Source organism: Salvelinus sp. IW2-2015, linkage group LG36 (genome assembly GCF_002910315.2).
Source record: "Salvelinus sp. IW2-2015 linkage group LG36, ASM291031v2, whole genome shotgun sequence".
Classification (NCBI taxonomy): Eukaryota; Metazoa; Chordata; class Actinopteri; order Salmoniformes; family Salmonidae; genus Salvelinus; species Salvelinus sp. IW2-2015.
Genome location: NC_036875.1, coordinates 22,482,380 through 22,503,337, shown reverse-complemented (window position 1 = coordinate 22,503,337; position 20,958 = coordinate 22,482,380). Strand labels below are relative to the sequence as shown.

Here is a 20,958-nt window from a genome sequence, read left to right as displayed (position 1 = left end):
GCACCTGCACTCACAATAATCATCAGGATCTCTGATGAAGGCAACTACTTGAACCATTTATAATGGAACAACGATTCCAGTAACGGTGCAATAAATCTAACTAACAGACTGGAATAGTGTAGAAAGATGTATGCAATTTATCTTTGTGTAGCATAAGATAATCAATCAATCAAAGTAAATGCAAACACACAGATATTAAAAACAATCCCCAAAATGTTTTGCTGCAATAGAGCATGCTGGGAAATATGATAATGAATGTTTTGGTTTTGATGGAACGTTTTACTGTCTTCAGAGTAAAACTGACACAATCACACTCTCATACTCAACACTGGTAATTAACACCAACACTGGGGTTGTTTTACACAAATGAGTATGAATTTAACACTTACAGAGTTAATATGACACTAGAATCAACACTAGAAATGTTACAATTAAAAATCAACACTAGGTAACACTGGCAATTTGCTGTGTAGTTACAAAAATGTGAAAGAAAAGAGAAATTCACCCCTTTTCTAAAGTTTCATATGAGTAACAATTATTGACTCAGTTCATGACACACACATACACACAGAGGATTCTAGTAAATAAACGGCTGAATAAATGTATGTCCAGTACTGTACAGTACATCTGGAGTCATGAAATATGAATAGTCCAAGCCTGTGTGGGCTCTGACCCATCTGGCCCCACCAGGTCCTGCTCAGCGTTTTCAGAATGGATGATTGGCTTCTATTGCATATCTCAGCTCACTATAGAATATCTGAGCTCAAAAATGTCCAACAGTTAGCCTACACACCAGAGGCCTACATACCGAAAGCCAGTCAACAGGTAGAAACGTCACTGGTTTATTCCGTCAGGGGTGAGGAGGTTGTGACACAACATAGTGTTCTGATTTCACATTAGGGAAAAAACTCCCCAAAACTATTGTTGAAGAATTTCTTAGAACGTCACATTATAAACTTTCAGGATGGCTGGAATGCATTTGAGGGAATGTCTTACAGTAAAAGCTCTCGGATTTGGAATTTGGCTAAACCGATTAATCAGACTTTTGGGTGGTAGAAGACGTATTGTCCAACACCCTTTTATTGTCCAACCCCAGCAGGCTACAAGCCAGGCCATACTACGGTCCAGTAAGATTATCAGGATCAGTATGTTATGACCCAGCATGTGTCTGCTCTCTGTAATGGTGGAGCTGGAGTCAAGTGAGACTAAACTAAGACGGGCTGGAGGGAGTGGAAGCAAGAGGCAGAGGGATCATTTGTGTCTGTGTTGTTAAAATATCATGACAGGACAACTGTTGTCACCCTGTTGTCACCCTCAAACATCACCACAGAGGTCTGGCCAACTCTGTCACCAGCCTGCCTCACTGTACAGTTGTCAAGGCAAAATTATTGAGTGCTCCTGCAGCGGTTATGTTATCCCCATTCTCTTTCACTGGCTGTTGTGTGTCAAGGCCTGGATGTGAACTCGTAATAATCAAGGCTCTCTCTACACCATTTACTAGGTCTATACTACCATCTAGTGAATACAGGAGTGCACTGCATGCGCTCAAATGTAAGAAAACCGCCCTGCATTATCAAAGAAAAAGACAGGGGTTATTTCCTAAAACCATTCCGCTACCTAATACAGACGTACCATCTGCCTTGTTCCAAAATACGTCATTGTGCATTGCGCTACCTGTGTAGTGTGTTTCTAGAACAGTACTAGAACACACTGAAACCACCACAGAGGAACATATTATATGTCTGCATTTATTTTAATCAGAAGACAATTTCATCATTGTAGCAGTAGTTTTGATACTTTTCCAAAAGATCATGACTTGTTTTATAAATCATTTCATCAAAGTCGTTTGTAAAAAAATTAAAGAAGTTACTGAACTAAAGCATCTATAATATTACAATATACCGGTAGTATAATAGTAATCATAATAACCATAACTGTAATGATACTTCTATATGCCTTTGAACCTTTTTTATAATCATATAGCTTTCTCTCTCTCTCTCTCCCACACACACACAGTCCCATAACCTCTCTCAATAAGGGTGTGAATCTGAGGACAATTCTATTGGTTAAGCCCCACCGAATTCTCTTCCTACTTCAACAAAAACGCAACCAATGATTTCAGACGCTCAAGGGGGAAAAAATAAAAGAAGAAGAGTAAAGAAATATGACATCAACTCAAAACGCAAGATAACCTGGAAGCAAAGATATACTTGATACATCGTTCAGCATTCTAGGGAACATATTTACAACCAAAAAAAGGAATGGGCTTCTGCATAGATCCACAGGACAGAACAAAAACATGGCTAAAAAGAGAGAGGGAGAGAAAGAAAAAGAGAGACATTTACAGTTGAAGTCGGAAGTTTACATACACCTTAGCCAATTACATTTAAACTCCGTTTTTCACAATCACCACTTTATTTTAAGAATGTGAAATGTCAGAATAATAGTAAAGATAATTATTTATTTCATCACATCCCAGTGGGTCAGACATTTACATACACTCAATTAGTATTTGGTAGCATTGCCTTTAAATTGTTTAACTTGGGTCAAACGTTTTGTGTAACCTTCCACAAGCTTCCCACAATAAGTTGGATGAATTTTGTCCCTTTCCTCTTGACAGAGCTGGTGTAACAGAGTCAGGTTTGTAGGCCTCCTTGCTAGCACACACGTTTTCAGTTCTGCCCACACATTTTCTATAGCTTGACTTTGTTGTCATTAAGCCKTTTTCCAACAACTTTGGAAGTATGCTTGGGGTCATTGTCCATTTGGAAGACCCATTTGAGACCAAGCTTTAACTTCCTGACTGATGTCTTGAGATGGTGCTTCAATATATCCACATCATTTTCCTACCTCATGAMGCCATCTGTTTTGTGAAGTGCACCAGTCCCTCCTGCAGCAAAGCACCCCCACAACACGATGCTGCCACCCCCGTGCTTCATGGTTGGGATGGTGTTATTTGGCTTGCAAGCCTCCCCCTTTTTCCTCCAAACATAACGATGGTCATTATGGCCAAACAGTTCTATTTTTGTTTCATCAGACCAGAGGACATTTCTCCAAAAAGTACCATCTTTGTCCCCATGTGCAGATGCAAACCGTAGTCTGGCTTTTTTATGGTGGTTTTGGAGCAGTGGCTTCTTCCTTGCTGAGCGGCCGTTCAGGTTATGGCGATATAGGACTCGTTTTACTGTGGATATAGATACTTTTGTACCTGTGTCCTCCAGCATCTTCACAAGGTCCTTTGCTGTTGTTCAGAGATTGATTTGTACTTTTCACACCAAAGTACGTTCATCTCTAAGAGACAGAACGCTTCTCTTTCCTAGGCGGTATGACGGCTGTGTGGTCCCATGGTGTTTATACTTGCGTACTATTGTTTGTACAGATGAACGTTCAGGCGTTTGGAAATTGCTCCCAACGATGAACCAGACTTGTGGAGGTCTACAATTTTTTTTTCTGAGTTCTTGGATGATTTCTTTTGATTTTCCCATGATGTCAAGCAAAGAGGCACTGAATTTGAAGGTAGGCCTTGAAATACATCCACAGGTACACCTCCATTTGACTCAAATTATGTCAATTAGCCTATCAGAAGCTTCTAAAGCCATGACATAATTTTCTGGAATTTTCCAAGCTGTTTAAAGGCACAGTCAACTTAGTGTATGTAAACTTCTGACCCACTGGAATTGTGATATAGTGAATTATAAGTGAAATAATCTGTCTGTAAACAATTGTTGGAAAAATGACTTGTGTCATGCAAAAAGTAGATGTCCTAACCGACTTACCATAACTATAGTTTGTTAACAAGAAATGTGTGGAGTGGTTGAAAACGAGTTTTTATGACTTCAACCTAAGTTTATGTAAACTTCCAACTTCAACTGTATATCAGGCAGCTGCACAAGCGGGAGAGTGGAACAGGATAAGAACACATAATTATGTGTAATGAACACAACACTATAAATGTGATGTCTTTAGATTGGGTCATGGTACTCATTAGGAGGTCTATAGTACATACAGTACAACATCAATGTCATTGTGATCTAGATTGAAATGATAGGGCCTTAAACCACATTAGCATAATAGGGAATCAAACCTAGCAAATCACAGCAGTGTTGCATACATGCCTGCGTTGACCATATCGAAATTAGAAAAATGTTTATTCATGGAATTTCATAAAGTCTATCTTTATTTGGAGAAAGCTTGTGTACAGTAATGTTTATGGTGAGTCTATGGCACAGTATTGTCAGTGAGAGATGGCATGGAGAACACATACTGTAGTCATCAGCCAGGACAGCCATTGGTAGTACATGATGCATTACTGCATGTAAAAGGGACTTTTACATGCGCATGACTTAGTGTGTTGATGTAAAGCTATAGTATGTATACTGGTTCAGGGTCAGATCACACCGAGGTCCATAAGGTCATTGGATCTCAACCTTATATCAGATATGGAACATGGAAAAATGAAGAGCAAGACAAGATGCAATTTTCCTAGAATATTCGTGGGCCTCATTTTGGTGGAGTAGCCTACTAACGTGGTAGACTCCTACAAGGTATGGGTCACACATAAGAGTGATAGTCAGGAGATACAGTATAAGGATTGTCTTGATGCAGTAGGATAGCACTGAAGCTAACATGCTAACATAAGCCTTTTTAGGGCACTTTTACTAAATGGTATTGTAGCTGCTGAGAATAGTCTTATATTTGGTGATAATATCTCTTTTCTCTCAGGACATACTATCTAGAGCTCTCCAAAAGGGCCATGGCTTTATTCTGGTCATGTGTGGGATTATCTTGCATACTGTAACATCACATACTCACTGATTTAGGGTTTGGCCCTTTGTTCATTTTGATTTGTCAACCATCCATTCTCTCCGCTCTCTCACTCTGTGACTCCTTCTCCCTCTCTTTCTCATTTCATCCTCCGTTAATGTTTTTTCTCCATATCCCTACCTTCCCTCTGAATCTCTGTCAACCTCTTTTTCACTCATCTCTCAGATGGACAGAATGAGTCAGTTTACTAGAAGATGACGTTCAGAACTATTGTAGGTTTAATGCAGATGAAGATGAGAGGCTGATAGAGGTGTAATGCTGATGAAGGTGTATGTATGCTGTGTGCTGACTTACAGTAGGTGTTAGGTGCTGACGAGGAAGTGATTAATGGGGCTAGTTAATGTTGTGTCTCCTGAGGGCTCTAAAAACAGGACATTTCCGCCACACCTGCAGGCCCCTAGGCACAGCCATGCTAATGAGGTCTCCAGAGAAGACTGGCTCTGTGCGGAACCTGACTAATTGGTGAGCCACCAGAAGCCCCTCGAACATACACACACACACACACACCTCCATCATCACTAGGTTCCGAAGACCTCAGCCTCCTGTATCCTTATGCATCTGCTTTGACTATCTTTGACCCCATCTTCCAGTGGTCCAATCTTGCTAGGATTTCATTTGACATTCTACCTTTATTTCATCATTTATAATGCATTCTTAAAATAAACCTATTCAAGAGCCCCATCTACTGTTGGCCTGTGGAATTACAGGCCATGGAACCAYAGAGGAAACAGGAATGATCTGGTGATGGAACCAGAGAGGAAACGGCAATGATGGGGTGATGGAACCAGAGAGGAAACGGCAATGACGGGGTGATGGAACCAGAGAGGAAACGGCAATGARGGGGTGATGGAACCAGAGAGGAAACAGGAATGATGGGATGATGGGGTCAAATGAACAGATCCTGCATTCACAACCTATCGGAGTAATCTAAACTTCCAAGTCCTAATTACAACCTTGCAACTCAGGTATCATCTCTGGAACCCAACTTCTCTGACATGCTGAACTCTGACATCACTGAAGGAAAATACTTTGATGACAGCATTTTTGGCAGGTAAATGCAACAACAAAACATTATTTATCAAAAACAATCAATTTGAAGGTTTTTGAACACTATAATTTGTTTTTGAGCATGATAGTATGTTTATGGTTAAAGTTGCTATCTTGACGTTAGCCTGTTGGTGTTCTCAACGAGTTCAAAGCATGTGAATGTACACAACTCCATTGCTCTGAGTCTACAGGTTGCATTTCCCAACACTCCGAGGGTCGTGAATGCAGCATGACTTTGAGTGAGACAACAAGTAAACAGACAGATCTCACAATGGAGAATGACACAATGAATGAGCAGAGAACCAGTTTTCTATTTGTTTCTCAATTTGTGGGACCTGTAGTTGACTAGTAGAATCTGACAAGCCGGACCTAGCAATAGGCAGCTAACATATATATTCAACAGACATGAAAGTGGAGAATTCTGCATTCAGCATACATTTGTTAGGCCTAAAAAACCTGACACCACTATCTATCAGTTCAGTTAATCAGCTAGAAAACAAAGGGACAAGAAATGATTAAAACAGCCCTTAAATATTGCCTTTTCTTCCAGCTCACACAAACCATAATGCTAACAGTAATGTTAACATAATGCCATTGAGCTTCTCAGCCTTACTGTGCCGCCCAACGTTTCTCCTCAAACATACTACATACTGTGTCCTACACCTGCCCGCTCTCTATAGCAACACATTAAACACATTTTAAGCAAATGCTTACCTTTGAAGGTATACCCCTAAGCATGCAGTGTGAACTGAGATACCTGAAGCCATACCTCAAGCACATTTTTGTCTGTGTTTGTATATAGAAATAAGCCCTTTACATAATGTAAGATAAGTAACATTAGTTGAAGAAAGCAGAGGACATGCTACCTTACTAGTGGTCTTTTGGGGGTGCAGTAGTGTTCTCTACCACAGAGGGGGGCTAAGGCTATGTAAAGCAAACCAACAAGGCTGTGAATTTCACATCATTAAGAGAGCCTCCACATGCACGTACAGAATAGAGGTAAGACATTTTGATTAGACAAACAGTATACCTGCTATGTGTGGAGTGCTGGGCTGAGAAGACACAGAGCATGGACAGAGTGTGTGGTAGGGACAGAGAAAGGCTAGTGGGATACTTCTATATCAAGGGGTTGTCTTCTATATTGAGAAGCATTACAATTGTATCACTGGCCAGTAGTGTAGTCTGGGTGTACGTTAATTTTACCAAGGATAATTTGTTTACATTGTAGCAGATGCTCTTATCCAAAGCAATTTACAGTAGTGAGTGCATACATTTTCATACTGGTCCCCCGTGGGAATCAAACCCACAACCCTGGCGCTGTAAGCACCATTCTCTACCATTTTAGCCACACGGAACCATGAGAACAAACCACTACTCTAACATTTTAGTGTCCTTTCCTACATCTAAAGCCGCTTTAGGAATGGGAACCCAAATAAGTGGAGACTTCAGAGTAAACACCCACACACAATCACACACACACAAGTATGCACACACTCACAACTTTGCTTTTTGATGTTATCTATCCTATACTGATGAGACATTTCCTTCCTGCACAAGAGACCCATAAAGGAACAACATAAAGGATGGACATTCTAAAAGGACAGTGAGTGTTATCCCGTAGTTGGCCAGTGCAACAGAAAGCCAGAACAGGGAAACAGTGTAAAAAAGCGCAGTGAGAGAAACTCAGCAGTGAGGAGTTCTTCCTACTCAACACAGGCTGCTGCCTTGTCCCACGTTCCCGACACTGTCATGTTTTCCTCTCTTTGTTTGTAAGTCTGTTTGTTTTGATTGATTTGCATGTCTTCCATTTATAAGTAGTCCAACACCTCTGCAAAGACTCAATTACCCAGAAAGCACAGCGGCTGCAGACGTCTAGCCAACAGCACATAGCATTCCCGACCGAGGCGGAGATGTTTCATATTGTCGTGACAACCTATATCATCGGCCACCCCATCACTCCTCATTGGCGGGGGAGCTCTCCTCCAGAGGGGCGAGTGAGGCAGGGAGGCCCAGTCCCGTTGCATTGTGGGATGCGGTTAGGGAGGCGACAGTGTGCAGGAGGACAAGGACTAGCAGGCAGAGTTTGAGCCGGCTGTTGCACACTCTGCACACGGCCGAGGAACTGAGAGAGGTACGGTGGTGACAGGATGGGTGAGTTCTTTTGAGGGTCCCCCGGGAATGGTTGTTGTCCGCTTCTGTCTGGAAGTCCCACCGAACATCACAGCACTCTGCGTCTGCATCCACACCCCTATGGTACTCCTCCAACAGCCCTGCAAAGGAGGGACACATATTTACATGAACAATAAATCCCGAGGTGGTGTGGTATATGGCCAATATACCAAGGCTAAGGGCTGTTCTTATGCACAACGTATCACGGAGTGCCTGGACATAGCCTTTAGCAGTGGTAAATTGGCCATTGCTATTATAAACTGGTTACCAACATAATTCAAGCAGTAAAAATACATTTTTGTTGTTGTTGTTTTGACACTCCTTCTCAATATTAAATATAATATGGATGTAAAAAATATCCTAATTACTCCAACATCATGTTTCCCCCATTACTTACGAGCATCCGATCACCTCAAATCAAGAAGGGTCTAGTGGTATAGGCTATAGGTTAATTTTGGATTGGGCAACGGATTGTCTTCTGTACAACAACAACTGTTGTTCCCTCCATGCCGGCTGTGAGTGTCTCTGTGTGTCAGTGAGCGGTCTGCATACTAATGTGAGTGGGTGAACTTGTGAGGAGGGCTAAGTCGTCTCCCACTCTGGACTGTTTGACATCGAAGAGCTTAAGCCTGATGAGAGACTCCACATAATTAAAGACTTAATAACGGTTGCAGCTCTGATCTGACAGGCCACACTTTCACGGGTGCACACACATCGGGTACACACAGGCGCGCACAAACACACACACACACACACACACACATACACACAGGGGCACACAGGAACACACACAGGCAAACAAATTGGATGTATTCAGCATCAAAGGACTGCACCAACTCAGCACAAAACAAAATGCATACGCTTCAGAAGGCAGGAAAAGGGCATGACATTATTCTCTTTTTGACAAATAAATCAAAATGGATTACTAGAGCTGACTTCTAACTGGCCCAAAAGAAAAAAACCTCATTCTCCATGTGGTCTATGCCATGCGTAAACTCCTGTCTGGTGGTGTTGTTGACTTTGGCTGGCTGCTGACCGCCAGGTGGTGACATACAGTAAACTCACACCATTGTCACTCTTCTCATGGACAGCTGGGGATGCATTCAATAGCTTTGAGGTGGAAGCCATCATTCTAGTGCAGACCTTAAAGGGGAAGTAGCCTCTAGACACAATCATTTGTGCTATACGGCATATCTCACACCACAGCAAATGCATGTTGGCATATTAGTTCCATGAGCTAGTTGTAACAGATCAGTGCTGTGGTTGTACTCCATGTTTAAATGGGAGTATTCTCCAATATCTTCATATTATTTCCCTGTGCATATAACCTGTGTATCATACAGTATAACAGGCTGTACCTGTGCATATAAAACTGGGGCTTCCTCCGTGGATGAGATCGTCATTGTCGGGAAGGATGAAGGGACACCTCTGCTGCACCTCCAGACAGTACTGGCCACACGGGATCCTCTTACTGCAGTGCATCTGTGTGGTCTGGAAGTACTGTGAGCACAGCCAGGGCTTATATACCGTCTAGTAGGGAGTCGGAGAGGGATGGGATGGAGAAGGTGGAGGGAGAGAACATATTGATGGGTTAAAATTGGGTTGCCATTGATGGCGCACACACACACACACAGTAATGTATGGATGCACACACAAACGCACGCTCACGCACACACACACACACACCATCCTTGACCTCTCTTGCAATTGATTTACTTGAATTGATCAGACTTCCTGGTATCCAGCTTCCAATTAATAAGGGCGTTGGTGGGAGAGGTCCTCTCTCTAAGACGTAAAGTACAGTATGCCACAGGCCTCTCTTGTATTCTATAAGCCTTCCTATTCTCTCTCACATATTCCTCAGTTCTACTCTACATATTGTCTCTCACATATTCCATATTGTCTTAAATGTATTCCATACATACAGTACGAGCCAAAAGTTTGGACACACCTGCTCATTCCAGGGTTTATCTTTATTTTGACTATTTTCTACATTGTAGAATAATAGTGAAGACATAAAAACCATGAAATAACACATATGGAATCATGTAGTAAACAAAAAAGTGTTAAACAAATCAAAATATATTTTCATATTATAAGTAGCCAACCTTTGCCTTGATGACAACTTCGCACACTCTTGGCATTCTCTCAACCAGCTTCATGAGGTAGTCACCTGGAATGCATTTCAATTAACAGGTGTGCCTTGGTAAAAGTCKATTTGTGGGATTTCTTTCCTTCTTAATGCATTTGAGACAATCAGTTGTGTTGAGACAAGGTAGGGGTGYAATACAGACGATAGCCCTATTTGGGGGGAAAAACAAGTCTATAMTATGGCAAGAACAGCTCAAATAAGCAAATAGAAATTTGTTTACTTTAATAATACTTTTTGTATTACTTTAAGACATAAAGGTCAGTCAATTCTGAAAATATCAAGAACTTTGAAAGTTCCTTCAAGTGCAGTCGCAAAAATCATCAAGCTCTATGATGAAACTGGCTCTCATGAGGACCGCCACAGGAAAGGAAAGTCCCAGAGTTACCTCTGCTGCAGAGGATACGTTCATTAGAGTTAACTGCACCTCAGATTGCAGCCCAAATAAATGCTTTACAGGGTTCAAGTAACAGACACATCTCAACATCAACCGTTCAGAGGACTGCGTGAATCAGGTCTTAATGGTTGAATTGCTGCAAAGAAACCACTACTAAAGGACATCAATAATATGAAGAGACTTGCTTGGGCTAAGAAACACGTGCAATGGACATTAGACTGGTGGAAATTTGTCCTTTGGTCTGAGTCCAAATTTGAGATTTTTGGTTCAAACTGCTGTGTCTTTGTGAGACTCAGAGTAGGTGAACGGAGGATCTCTGCATGTGTGGTTCCCACCGTGAAGCATGGAGGAGAAGGTTTTATGGTGTGGGGGTGTTTTACTGGTGAAACTGTCCGTGATTTATTTAGAATTCAAYGCACACTTAACCAGCATGGCTACCACAGCATTCTGCAGCAATACGCCATCCAATCTGGTTTGGGCTTAGTAGGAATATCATTTGTTTTTCAACAGGACAATGACCCAACACACCTCCAGGCAGTGTTAAGGCTATTTGACCAAGAAGGAGAGTGATGGAGTGCTGCATCAGATGTCCTGGCCTCCACAATCACCTGACCTGAACCCAATTGAGATGGTTTGGGATGAGTTGAACTGCAGATTGAAGGAAAAGCAGCCAACAAGACTGTTGGAAAAGAATTCCTTGTGAAGCTGGTTGAGAGAATGCCAAGAGTGTGCAAAGCTGTCATCAAGGCAAAGGGCGGCTACTCTAAAATCTAAAATATATTTTGATTTGTTTAACACTTTTTTGGTTACTACATGATTCCAAATGTGTTATTTCATAGTTTTTATGTCTTCACTATTATTCTACAATGTAAAATAGTAAAATAGTTTTAAAAAAAAATAATAAATTGAATGAGTAAGTGTCTCCAAACCTTTGAATGGTGCTGTACACCTACTGTACCTACGCAACCCTTCATACAGTACACAATGTATTCCATTGACCTATTGTCTCAGACATATTCCAGAGGCCTTCCTATTCTCGCACACATATTTCCTAGGTATATTCCCTGGGCTCCTCGTCCCAACAGATTTACGATAAGCCCGCTGTCGCTATATGGTGTGTTGTGGAGCTGACACCTGTTAGCGAGTGTGTCTCCTAGTTCTCCACGCCGCTCCCGGTCCCCGTGCGGCTACGGTAATTAGCCGGTGGTTCCGGTGAATCACTCAAAGCTTGTTTGGGGAAGTGGGGAGCGCTAGGCACGTTAGTGCCCGCCGCGGGCTAACCGTCACGGCTCAACACACTGCACCCAATCATAGATCTTGTCAATCCCCTCCGCAMATGAGATATTTATGCTGTGTGTGTGTGTGTGCGCGTGCATGCATGTGCGTGTGGGTGTGCGTGTGTAAGGCTCTTGCTCATATGATGTGACTCTCAATGTGCTCTTGATTAGATAAATCTTTGAGCGGCATTTGATGATGAACAGTAAGCCAGGCATTAGCACGTAAAAAAAGGTGAATCTATTATTTCCTCAGTCACAAACACAGGAAGCTTAGCCTGGCAGCTACTACCATACCCTACACAATTAATGTCTCAGTTGGTTCAAGGCTTAAAAATCCTTCTTTAACCTGTCTCCTCCCCTTCAGCTACACTGATTAAAGTGGATTTAACAAGTGACATCAATAAGGTTTCTCAATAGCTTTCACCTGGATTCACCTGGTCAGTCTATGTCATGGAAAGAGCAGGTGTTCTTAATGTTGTATATACTCAGTGTATAAGGAAATCAGTCAATTGTAATTAATTCATTAGGCCCTAATCTATAGATTTCACATGACTGGGAATACAGATATACATGTGTTGGTCACAGATACCTTATAAACAAGCTAGGGGCGTGGATCAGAAAACCAGTCAGTATTTGGTGTGACCACCATTTGCCTCATCGAAAGTGAGCATTTGCCCATTGAAGTCGGTTACGACGCCAAACTGCAGTCAGGTCAAGACCCTGGTGAGGACGATGAGCATGCAGATGAGCTTCCCTGAGATGGTTTCTGCTAGTTTGTGCAGACATTTTTCGGTTGTGTAAACCCACAGTTTCATCAGCTGTCTGGGTGACTGGTCTCAGACCATCCTGCAGGTGAAGAAGCCAGATGTGGAGGTCCTGGGCTGATGTGGTTACACGTGGTCTACGGTTGTGAGGCTGGTTAGACGTACTGCCAAATTTCTCTAAAACAATGTGACAAAACTCCACAGTGGAGTTTTATTTGTCCCCAGCACAAGGTGCACCTTTGTAATGATCATGCTGTTTAATCAACTTCTTGATATGCCGCACCTGTGGATGGATTATCTTGGCAAAGGAGCAATGCTAACTAACAGGGATGTAAACACATTTGAGAGAATAAGCTTTTGTGCGTAGGGAACATTTCTGGGATCTTTTATTTCAGCTCATGAAACACGGGACCAACACTTTACATGTTGTGTTTATATTTTTGTTCAGTATAATAATAGAATTAGATGGATGTGAAATGAGAGTGAATTTAACAGATAGACACATATTGCCCTTCACTCTGCGCTGGGCAGTGTGTGTATGTCACAGCAGTAAACACGATCACGTCATCACGTTAATGTCACATCCTCATCCACACATTATCACAGCATTGCGTGTGTGTGTTTGTGTGTGTGTGAGTGTCTGTGACCTTACGCATAGACCCCTGCTATGTCTATGCCTGACCATAGGGTGGCGATAGAGGGACGAAGACTTTGGCAAAGGCCTATGATTTCTCTCACTCAGCAGTATCTCATATTCCAAAGTCAAATCTGATCATGTCCCTACCCTCAGATAAAGAATCATGCTAGATAATCAATAACATCACACTCAGGGAGATTAACCCAACAACACGCCTCTGTGGAGACTTAACCCTCCTCCAACCAAAACTCTAAACGCTCAGGATTTAGGCTAAATATATCCTTTAAAGTGAAGAAGAAAAGGCAGAGATTGGATGAAACCTAAAGCATATCCTAAGGCCAGTATTAGAGCTATTAGCTAGCAACATGGTTCAGGTTTGCAGTGTTGTTGCTGCTGTGAGCACTGCAGATTACAGTAGTGCTGCAGCAGGGCTAGCCTTGCATGGGGCCGCAGTGCAATGTAGGGTCCTCTATTTGTGCCTGTCTCTCTCTCTCTCTCTCTTTCTCACTCTCGCTACCTCGCTCTCTCTCTTTCGCTCCTTGGGGAGGGGGGATGGGGTGAAAGGGGTCTGATGAATGGAGATACGTATAGAACACTGGAAACATTGGAAGAAGAAGAGAGCAATAAAAAAAATCTGGTACCTATACTATAAACATAGCCTCTACTTCAATCAACCCCACTAGCATGCTCAAGGTCAGCATTTTTTTTCTTCTGTCCTCACTGAACTCTTTCTTCACTTTCTTCTCATTTTTAGTCATACTCGCCGTTTCATCTTTCTCAAACTTTTATTTTTCTCTCTCTCTCTTTTCTCTTCTCTTCCCCTCATCCTGTCTTATCCATATGCGTTAGTGTCTCGTCTCCTGGTCTCCTTGGCAAGCTACAGTGTTATAGCTAAGCTGTCCTCCTGGATTGTATTATTCCATTATGATTAGCCTAATAAGGTTGTAATTGTCGGAGGGCCTTTCAGCGCCCTATAGTATTGGTTTTACAAGGCCTTGGGTGGCCCTGCATTGTCAGAGCTTTGTCTTTGATGTTTTATCTGTGCTCCTGCTTCCCCTGCTCCCCTGTACGCAGGGCAAACTGCTGACTGAGGTAGGGCTAGAGGGAGGGAGGGAGTGCACGGGAACACACCGGATTACTGCAACCTTACACATAGAAATAAAATGAATAGAAAGGGTGTCTCCAAGTAAATAACGGCATAATGGGTGGACTTGCAGCCATTTTGCGTGTACCCATGCCTGGAAGTAAAAGCAGGAAGTGTATCTTTCAATCTGTGCTGTGATTTGTTGAGTCAACTCAACTGACATTACCAAAATATTTATTGCATTGCATTAGCCACATCAGTTAGCATCATTTGAATGAACATGATATATTACCATGGCAATCCATCATCACTTGCTAGAACATTCCAAAATACCATGGAACTTATTGCATCACAATACCAGGCAGCCTTTGCGTGTGTACCCATGAGTTTACCAGTCAAAAAGCCAGGGTTAGAGGTTCCAAGCCTGTTCTATTCATTCTATTTCTAAGGTCTTACACTCCTCACGCACCCCACCACCACAGCTTACTGTAAAACATAGTAAGTTACTGCTTCATTACATTCACTTTTCATTTATCTCCTCCTCTTTTTCTGCTATCCCTGCTATTTAAGCATCTACAGTACAGTAGTGTTGGAATAAACCCTCAATCATCTACAGTACAGTAGTGTTGGAATAAACCCTCAATCATCTACAGTACAGTAAATTTGTAATAACCCTCAAATCATCTTCAGTACATAGTAGTGTTGGAAATAAACCCTCAATCATCTACAGTAAGTAATTTGTTAATAAACCTCAATCATCTTCAGTATAATTTGTATTTATATTTAGACAAAAAAATGATGAACTGAGAATACAGTATTGTAATAAACCTCAATCATCTCAGTACAGTAGTGTTGGAATAAACCCTCAATCATCTACAGTACAGAAGTGTTGGTATAACCCTCAATCATCTATCAGTACACGTAATTTGTAATAAACCCTCAATCATCTTCAGTACAGTAGTGTTGGAATAAACCCTCATCATCTACAGTACAGTAATTTGTAATAAACCTCAATCATCTACAGTATAGTAGTGTTGGAATAAACCCTCAATCATCTACAGTACAGTAATTTGGTAATAAACCCTCAATCATCTTAGTACAGTAATTTGTAATAAACCCTCAATCATCTTCAGTACAGTAGTGTTGGAATAAACCCTCAATCATCTACAGTACAGAAGTGTTGGAATAAACCTCAATCATCTACAGTACAGTAATTTGTAATAAACCTCAATCATCTACAGTACAGTAATTTGTATAACCCTCAATCATCTACAGTCAGTAGTGTTGGAATAACCCTCAATCATCTTCAGTACAGTATGTTTGTAATAAACCTCAATCATCTACAGTACAGTAATTTGTAATAAAACCCTCAAGCATCTTCAGTCAGTCTGCAGTGGTTTTCATCAGTACCCTAGGGAGCCTCAGGTTTACACATTTTTGGTCCAGCCCAGCACTAGCATACCTGATGCAGCTACACAGCAAATTGGCCAAATACACAGCAAATTACCTAGTATTGATTTTTCAGTGGTTTCGAATGGTTTCTGCACCTGAAGCGTGAAGACACCTTCAATAAAGAACTGCAACAGTGACACTATTTCCATTTCCCCTCTGAATTACCACACAGCAAATTGGTCAGTGTAACCTAGTGTTGATTTTTCAGTATAACATTTCTAGTGTTAATTCAAGAGTTAAATTAGCTTTCTAAGAATGAAAGTGGTGTAAAATAATCCCAGTGTTGGTGTTAATAACCAGTGTTGAGTGTAAGAGTGTGACTGTGTCAGTTTTACTCTGTGGAGAGTAAAATGTTCCCATCAAAACCACGCCCATTATTACATTTTTCCCATCACGCTCTACCAAAATTAGATTTTTTMGGGGGGATTGTTTTTAAAATCTGTGTTTTTGCATGTACATTGATTGATTTATTATCTTATGCTACACAAAGATAYATAGCATAGATTTTTCTAAATGAATCCAATCAGTTACTTAGATTCATTCCAGATTTAATGTTCCTAACAGGTTGTGGGTGAATAAAATTCCAACTGTCGGATGTCCTAACACTGGCTGGATTCCAATAGGAATTACATATCACTTTGCAAGCCAGCATAATATAACTTTCAGGCCTGATGTGGTCTGTAAACCAATAGGTTCCCAGCACCACTGGGTTGGGGTAAAACATGGCCATCAAAGTAAGGCTTTATGATATATGTAATGTATTATCATAAACAGTTTAATTGTAGTAACGTTCACTTACAGTAGGACCTCACTTAGTGACTAACAAATATAGTCATGTTCGGTAACTCTACAATTCACTAGAAAAGGCAAGGTACACTGGGCAATTATGTTGGAGGCGTGGCTTAGTTAACTTCTTTGGGATAGGGGGCAGCATTTTCACTTTTGGATGAATAGTGTGCCCAGAGTGAACTGCCTCCTACTCTGTCCCAGATGCTAATATATGCATATTACTATTACTATTGGATAGAAAACACTCTGAAGTTTCTAAAACTGTTTGAATGATGTCTGTGAGTATAACAGAACTCATATGGCAGGCGAAATCCTGAGAAAAATCCAACCAGGAAGTGGGATATCTCAGGTTGGTCGATTTTTCAACTCAGTCCCTATTGAATGCACAGTAGGATATGGACCTGTTTGCACTTCCTACGGCTTCCACGAGCTGTCAACAATCTTTAGGAACTGGAATGAGGCTTCTACTGTGTTGTGYTGCTGAATAAGAGGGGAATTAGTCAGTGGTCTGGCAGAGAGCCAGGTCCTGGTCATGCGCATTTCACATGATAGCGACTTGAGTTCCATTACTTCTCTAGACACAAAGGAATTCTCCGGTTGGAACGTTATTGAATATTTATGATAACAACATCCTAAATATTGATTCTATACTTAGTTTGAAATGTTTCTTCGACCTGTAATATAACTTTTTGAAMTTTTTGTCCGAAGTTATGCGGGACCTGTACGAGCGTTTGGATATGTGTACTAAATGTGCTTACAAAAGTAGCTACTTGGACATAAATAATGGACATTATCGAACAAAACAACAATTTATTGTGGAACTAGGATTCCTGGGAGTGCATTCTGATGAAGATCATGAAAGGTAAGGGAATATTTATAATGTAATTTCTGACTTCTGTTGACTACCCAATATGGCAGATATCTTTTTGGCTGCTTTGTTGTCTGATAGCTGTACTAAGATTATTGCATGGTGTGCTTTTTACGTAAAGTTTTTTAAAATCTGATACAGCGGTTGCATTAAGAACAAGTGTATCTTTAATTCTATGTAAAACATGTATCTTTCATCAAAGTTTATGATGAGTATTTTTGCTATTTGATGTGGCTCTCTGCAATTTCTCCGTATATTTTGGAGGCATTTCTGAACATGGCGCCAATGTAAACTGAGATTTTTGGATATAAATATGCACATTATCGAACAAAACYTACATGTATTGTGTAACATGATGTCCTATGAGTGTCATCTGATGAAGATCATCAAAGGTTAGTGATTCATTTTATCTCTATTTCTGCTTTTTGTGACTCCTCTCTTTGGCTGGAGAAATGGCTGTTTTTTTMACTTGGTGGTGATCTAACATAATCATATGTTGTGCTTTCGCTGTAAAGCATTTTTGAAATCGGACACGATGGGTAGATTAACAAGATGTGTATCTTTCATTTTCTGTATTGGACTTGTTAATGTGTGAAAGTTACATATTTCTAAAAAATATTTTTGAATTTCCTGCACTGCCTTTTCAGTGGAATGTTGTCGAGGGGTTCCGCTAGCGGAACGAATGTCCTAGACAGGTTTTAAGACCTGCCGTTAAATTTGTTATTTTTGGCCACCCGTGAGTGGAAGTGTTGTACCAGTTTAAGTGGTCAATTTTTCTGTTAAGTTAAGCTTGAGCATGTCTGGTGCCAGATATCAGGTCTTTTATAATGTTTACATAAGAGCACATGGCAATGAAGACTTGAACATATTATTGCAATGTCCTGAACAGTGATTCAGAAAAGTAATGTTTCTCTCATGGCTAACTACAGCTCTTTGAAACACTTATGTGAATCAACTTGGATGCAGTGTTGAAGTAAAATAATCTCAAGTTAATTTGGTGATACATAAAGCAACTCAAACATTGAAATTGCATCTAATATATAAATTGCATTGACAGACTGGTTCGTTGTGACAAAGCTCTAAAAAGAAAAGGAGAAAAAATGAGATTGTACTCCACCTACATGTGTATTTATCCTACTGTTTTTAACAAACAAATGTCAATTACAACATGCTCTAGGTAACACTGACCAATTTACTGTGTGGCAATTGAGAGGGAAAATATAAATAATGTCACTGGTGCAGTTCTTTATTCAAGATGTCTTCACACTGAGTGGCACCAGTACAGTAGCTATCTAGCTGGTATATAAACACGCACCTCTGAAAACACGACTTCTCCGATGTTGGTTACAGTACTTATTTAAATGAGGTAAGAGAATATCATGTTACCATTGGTGTATTAAAACTTCTTCGGGATCGCATTAGCTAACATAGGCTAATGCGATTAGCATGAGGTTGTAAGTAACAAGAACATTTCCCAGGACATATACATATCTGATATTGGTAGAACGCTTAAATTCTTGTTCATCTAACTGCACTGTCCAATTTACAGTAGCTATTACAGTGAAATAAGACCATGCTATTGTTTGGGGAGAGTGAACAGTTTTGAACATGTTATTAATAAACACATTTGGCACATGTGGGCAGTCTTGATACAAAATTTAGAACAGAAATACAATGGTTTATTGGATCAGTCTAAAACTTTTCCCATACACTGCTGTCAACAAGTGGCCAAAATCTAAATTGCAGCTGGGCTGGAATAATACATTATGGCCTTTCTCTTGTATTTCAAAGATCATGGTACAAAAAAAATACAAAAGAACGGTTGTTTTTTTCTTTGTATTATCTTTTACCAGATCTATTGTGTTATATTCTCCTACATTCRTTTCACATTTTCACAAACTTAAATGTGTTTCCTTTCAAACGGTACCAAGAATATGCATATCCTTGCTTCAGGGCCTGAGTTACAGGCAGTTAAATGATTTGGGTATGTCATTTTAGGTGAAAATTGACCAAAAAAAAGTGGCAGATCCTTAAGAGGTTGAGAGTTAAGGTGATGTCATCTTGTCCCCTTAATAATGAATCCAAGTGTTTGACATGGGGAGGGGACGAGTAAATGTATGATCAAACTTTATCAATGTCAAAGCAACAGTCATTTTTCGTACTTTGGTCATCATACTTTGATCTGGTTTCCTTCAAATATCATCAAATTTCATGAAAAACATGATTTTGACTGACCTTTAACTCAACACTGAGTGACCTTGTCAAGAGATACGGACCTCTTGGTGTGATGATAAAAAATGATATATGAGGTTTTATTGCATAACACCATTGGTACTAACTATATACACTTCCTAGTGTTAAAAATACAATATAGTGGTATTGAATAACACTGACAAAGTGTAACAGTGTCAGTACTAGGCATGGTGTTAATTTAACACTCAAAAGTGTGGARCGTATACACTGGCCCGATGTTAAATTTAACACTGTCAGTGTTGATTTAAAACGATTTAAAACAAATTTGCTGTATAGTGAAGGGCATGATGATTAGTTGACTAGTTGAATAAGGTGTGCTACTGCTGAGATGCAACAACATATGCAACCCTATTGATCCCAGAGGAACATATTGTGAAATACTAGACCAGAGAAAACAAAACTCTTTCTTATAGCGTACCATTTCTGAGGGGAGTTGAGCAGAATAGCAGTCGAGGCAATATGAAATGTAAAGGGTGAATAGTCAGATGGAGGTTACTCTACTGCAGGAGGAAGCATGTAAACCAGCATCTCATTTCCCACAGGGCTCTCTGAGCACTAGCAGCAATGCCCCCTCAGAGCTCTAGTACAAGCTATGGGTGAGGGGTCGCATAGCAATTTCCAACCTCACGGATGGCTAACCACACCAACACGCACAGTCCAATACACTCAAAGATAAATACACTACCGTTCAAAAGTTTGGGGTCACTTAGAAATGTCCTTGTTATTGAAAGAGAATAGSACCTTTTTTGTCCATTATAACAAGATGAAATTGATCAGAAATACAGTGTAGACCTTGTTAATGTTGTAAATGACTATTGTAGCTGGAAACGGCAGATTTATTTTATTGAATATCTACATTGGTGTAGAGGCCCATTATCAGCAACCATCACTCCTGTGAATGGCACGTTGTGTTAGCTAATCCAAGTTTAGCATTTTAAAAGGCTAATTGATAATTAGAAAACCCTTTTGCAACTATGTTAGCACAGCTGAAAACTGCTGTTCTGATTAAAGAAGCAATAAAACTGGCCGTCTTTAGACTAGTTGAGTATCTGGAGCATCAGCATTTGTGGGTTCGACTACAGGCTCAAAATGGCAAGAAACAAAGAACTTTCTTCTGAAACTTGTCAGTCTATTCTTGTCCTGAGAAATGAAGGCTATTGCATGCGAGAAATTGCCAAGAAACTGAAGATCTTGTACAACGCTGTGTACTACTCCCMTCACAGAACAGCACAAACTGTCTCTAACCAG

The 20,958-nt window shown here is 40.6% G+C and overlaps 1 protein-coding gene across 1 annotated transcript in view; it reads right to left on the bottom strand.

Moving 5' to 3' along the window:
* Positions 1-1,734: 1,734 nt before the first annotated feature.
* Positions 1,735-20,958, bottom strand: part of LOC111959231 (NALCN channel auxiliary factor 1) — a 173,115-nt gene continuing 153,891 nt past the window's right edge. Inside the window, exons 2-3 of the mRNA XM_023980711.2 lie at positions 9,399-9,570; positions 1,735-8,141 (exon numbers count right to left, since the gene is read on the bottom strand). Coding sequence (XP_023836479.1) covers positions 7,825-8,141; positions 9,399-9,570 — 489 coding nt within the window. The 3' untranslated portion in view covers positions 1,735-7,824. The remainder of the gene's footprint in view (positions 8,142-9,398; positions 9,571-20,958) is intronic.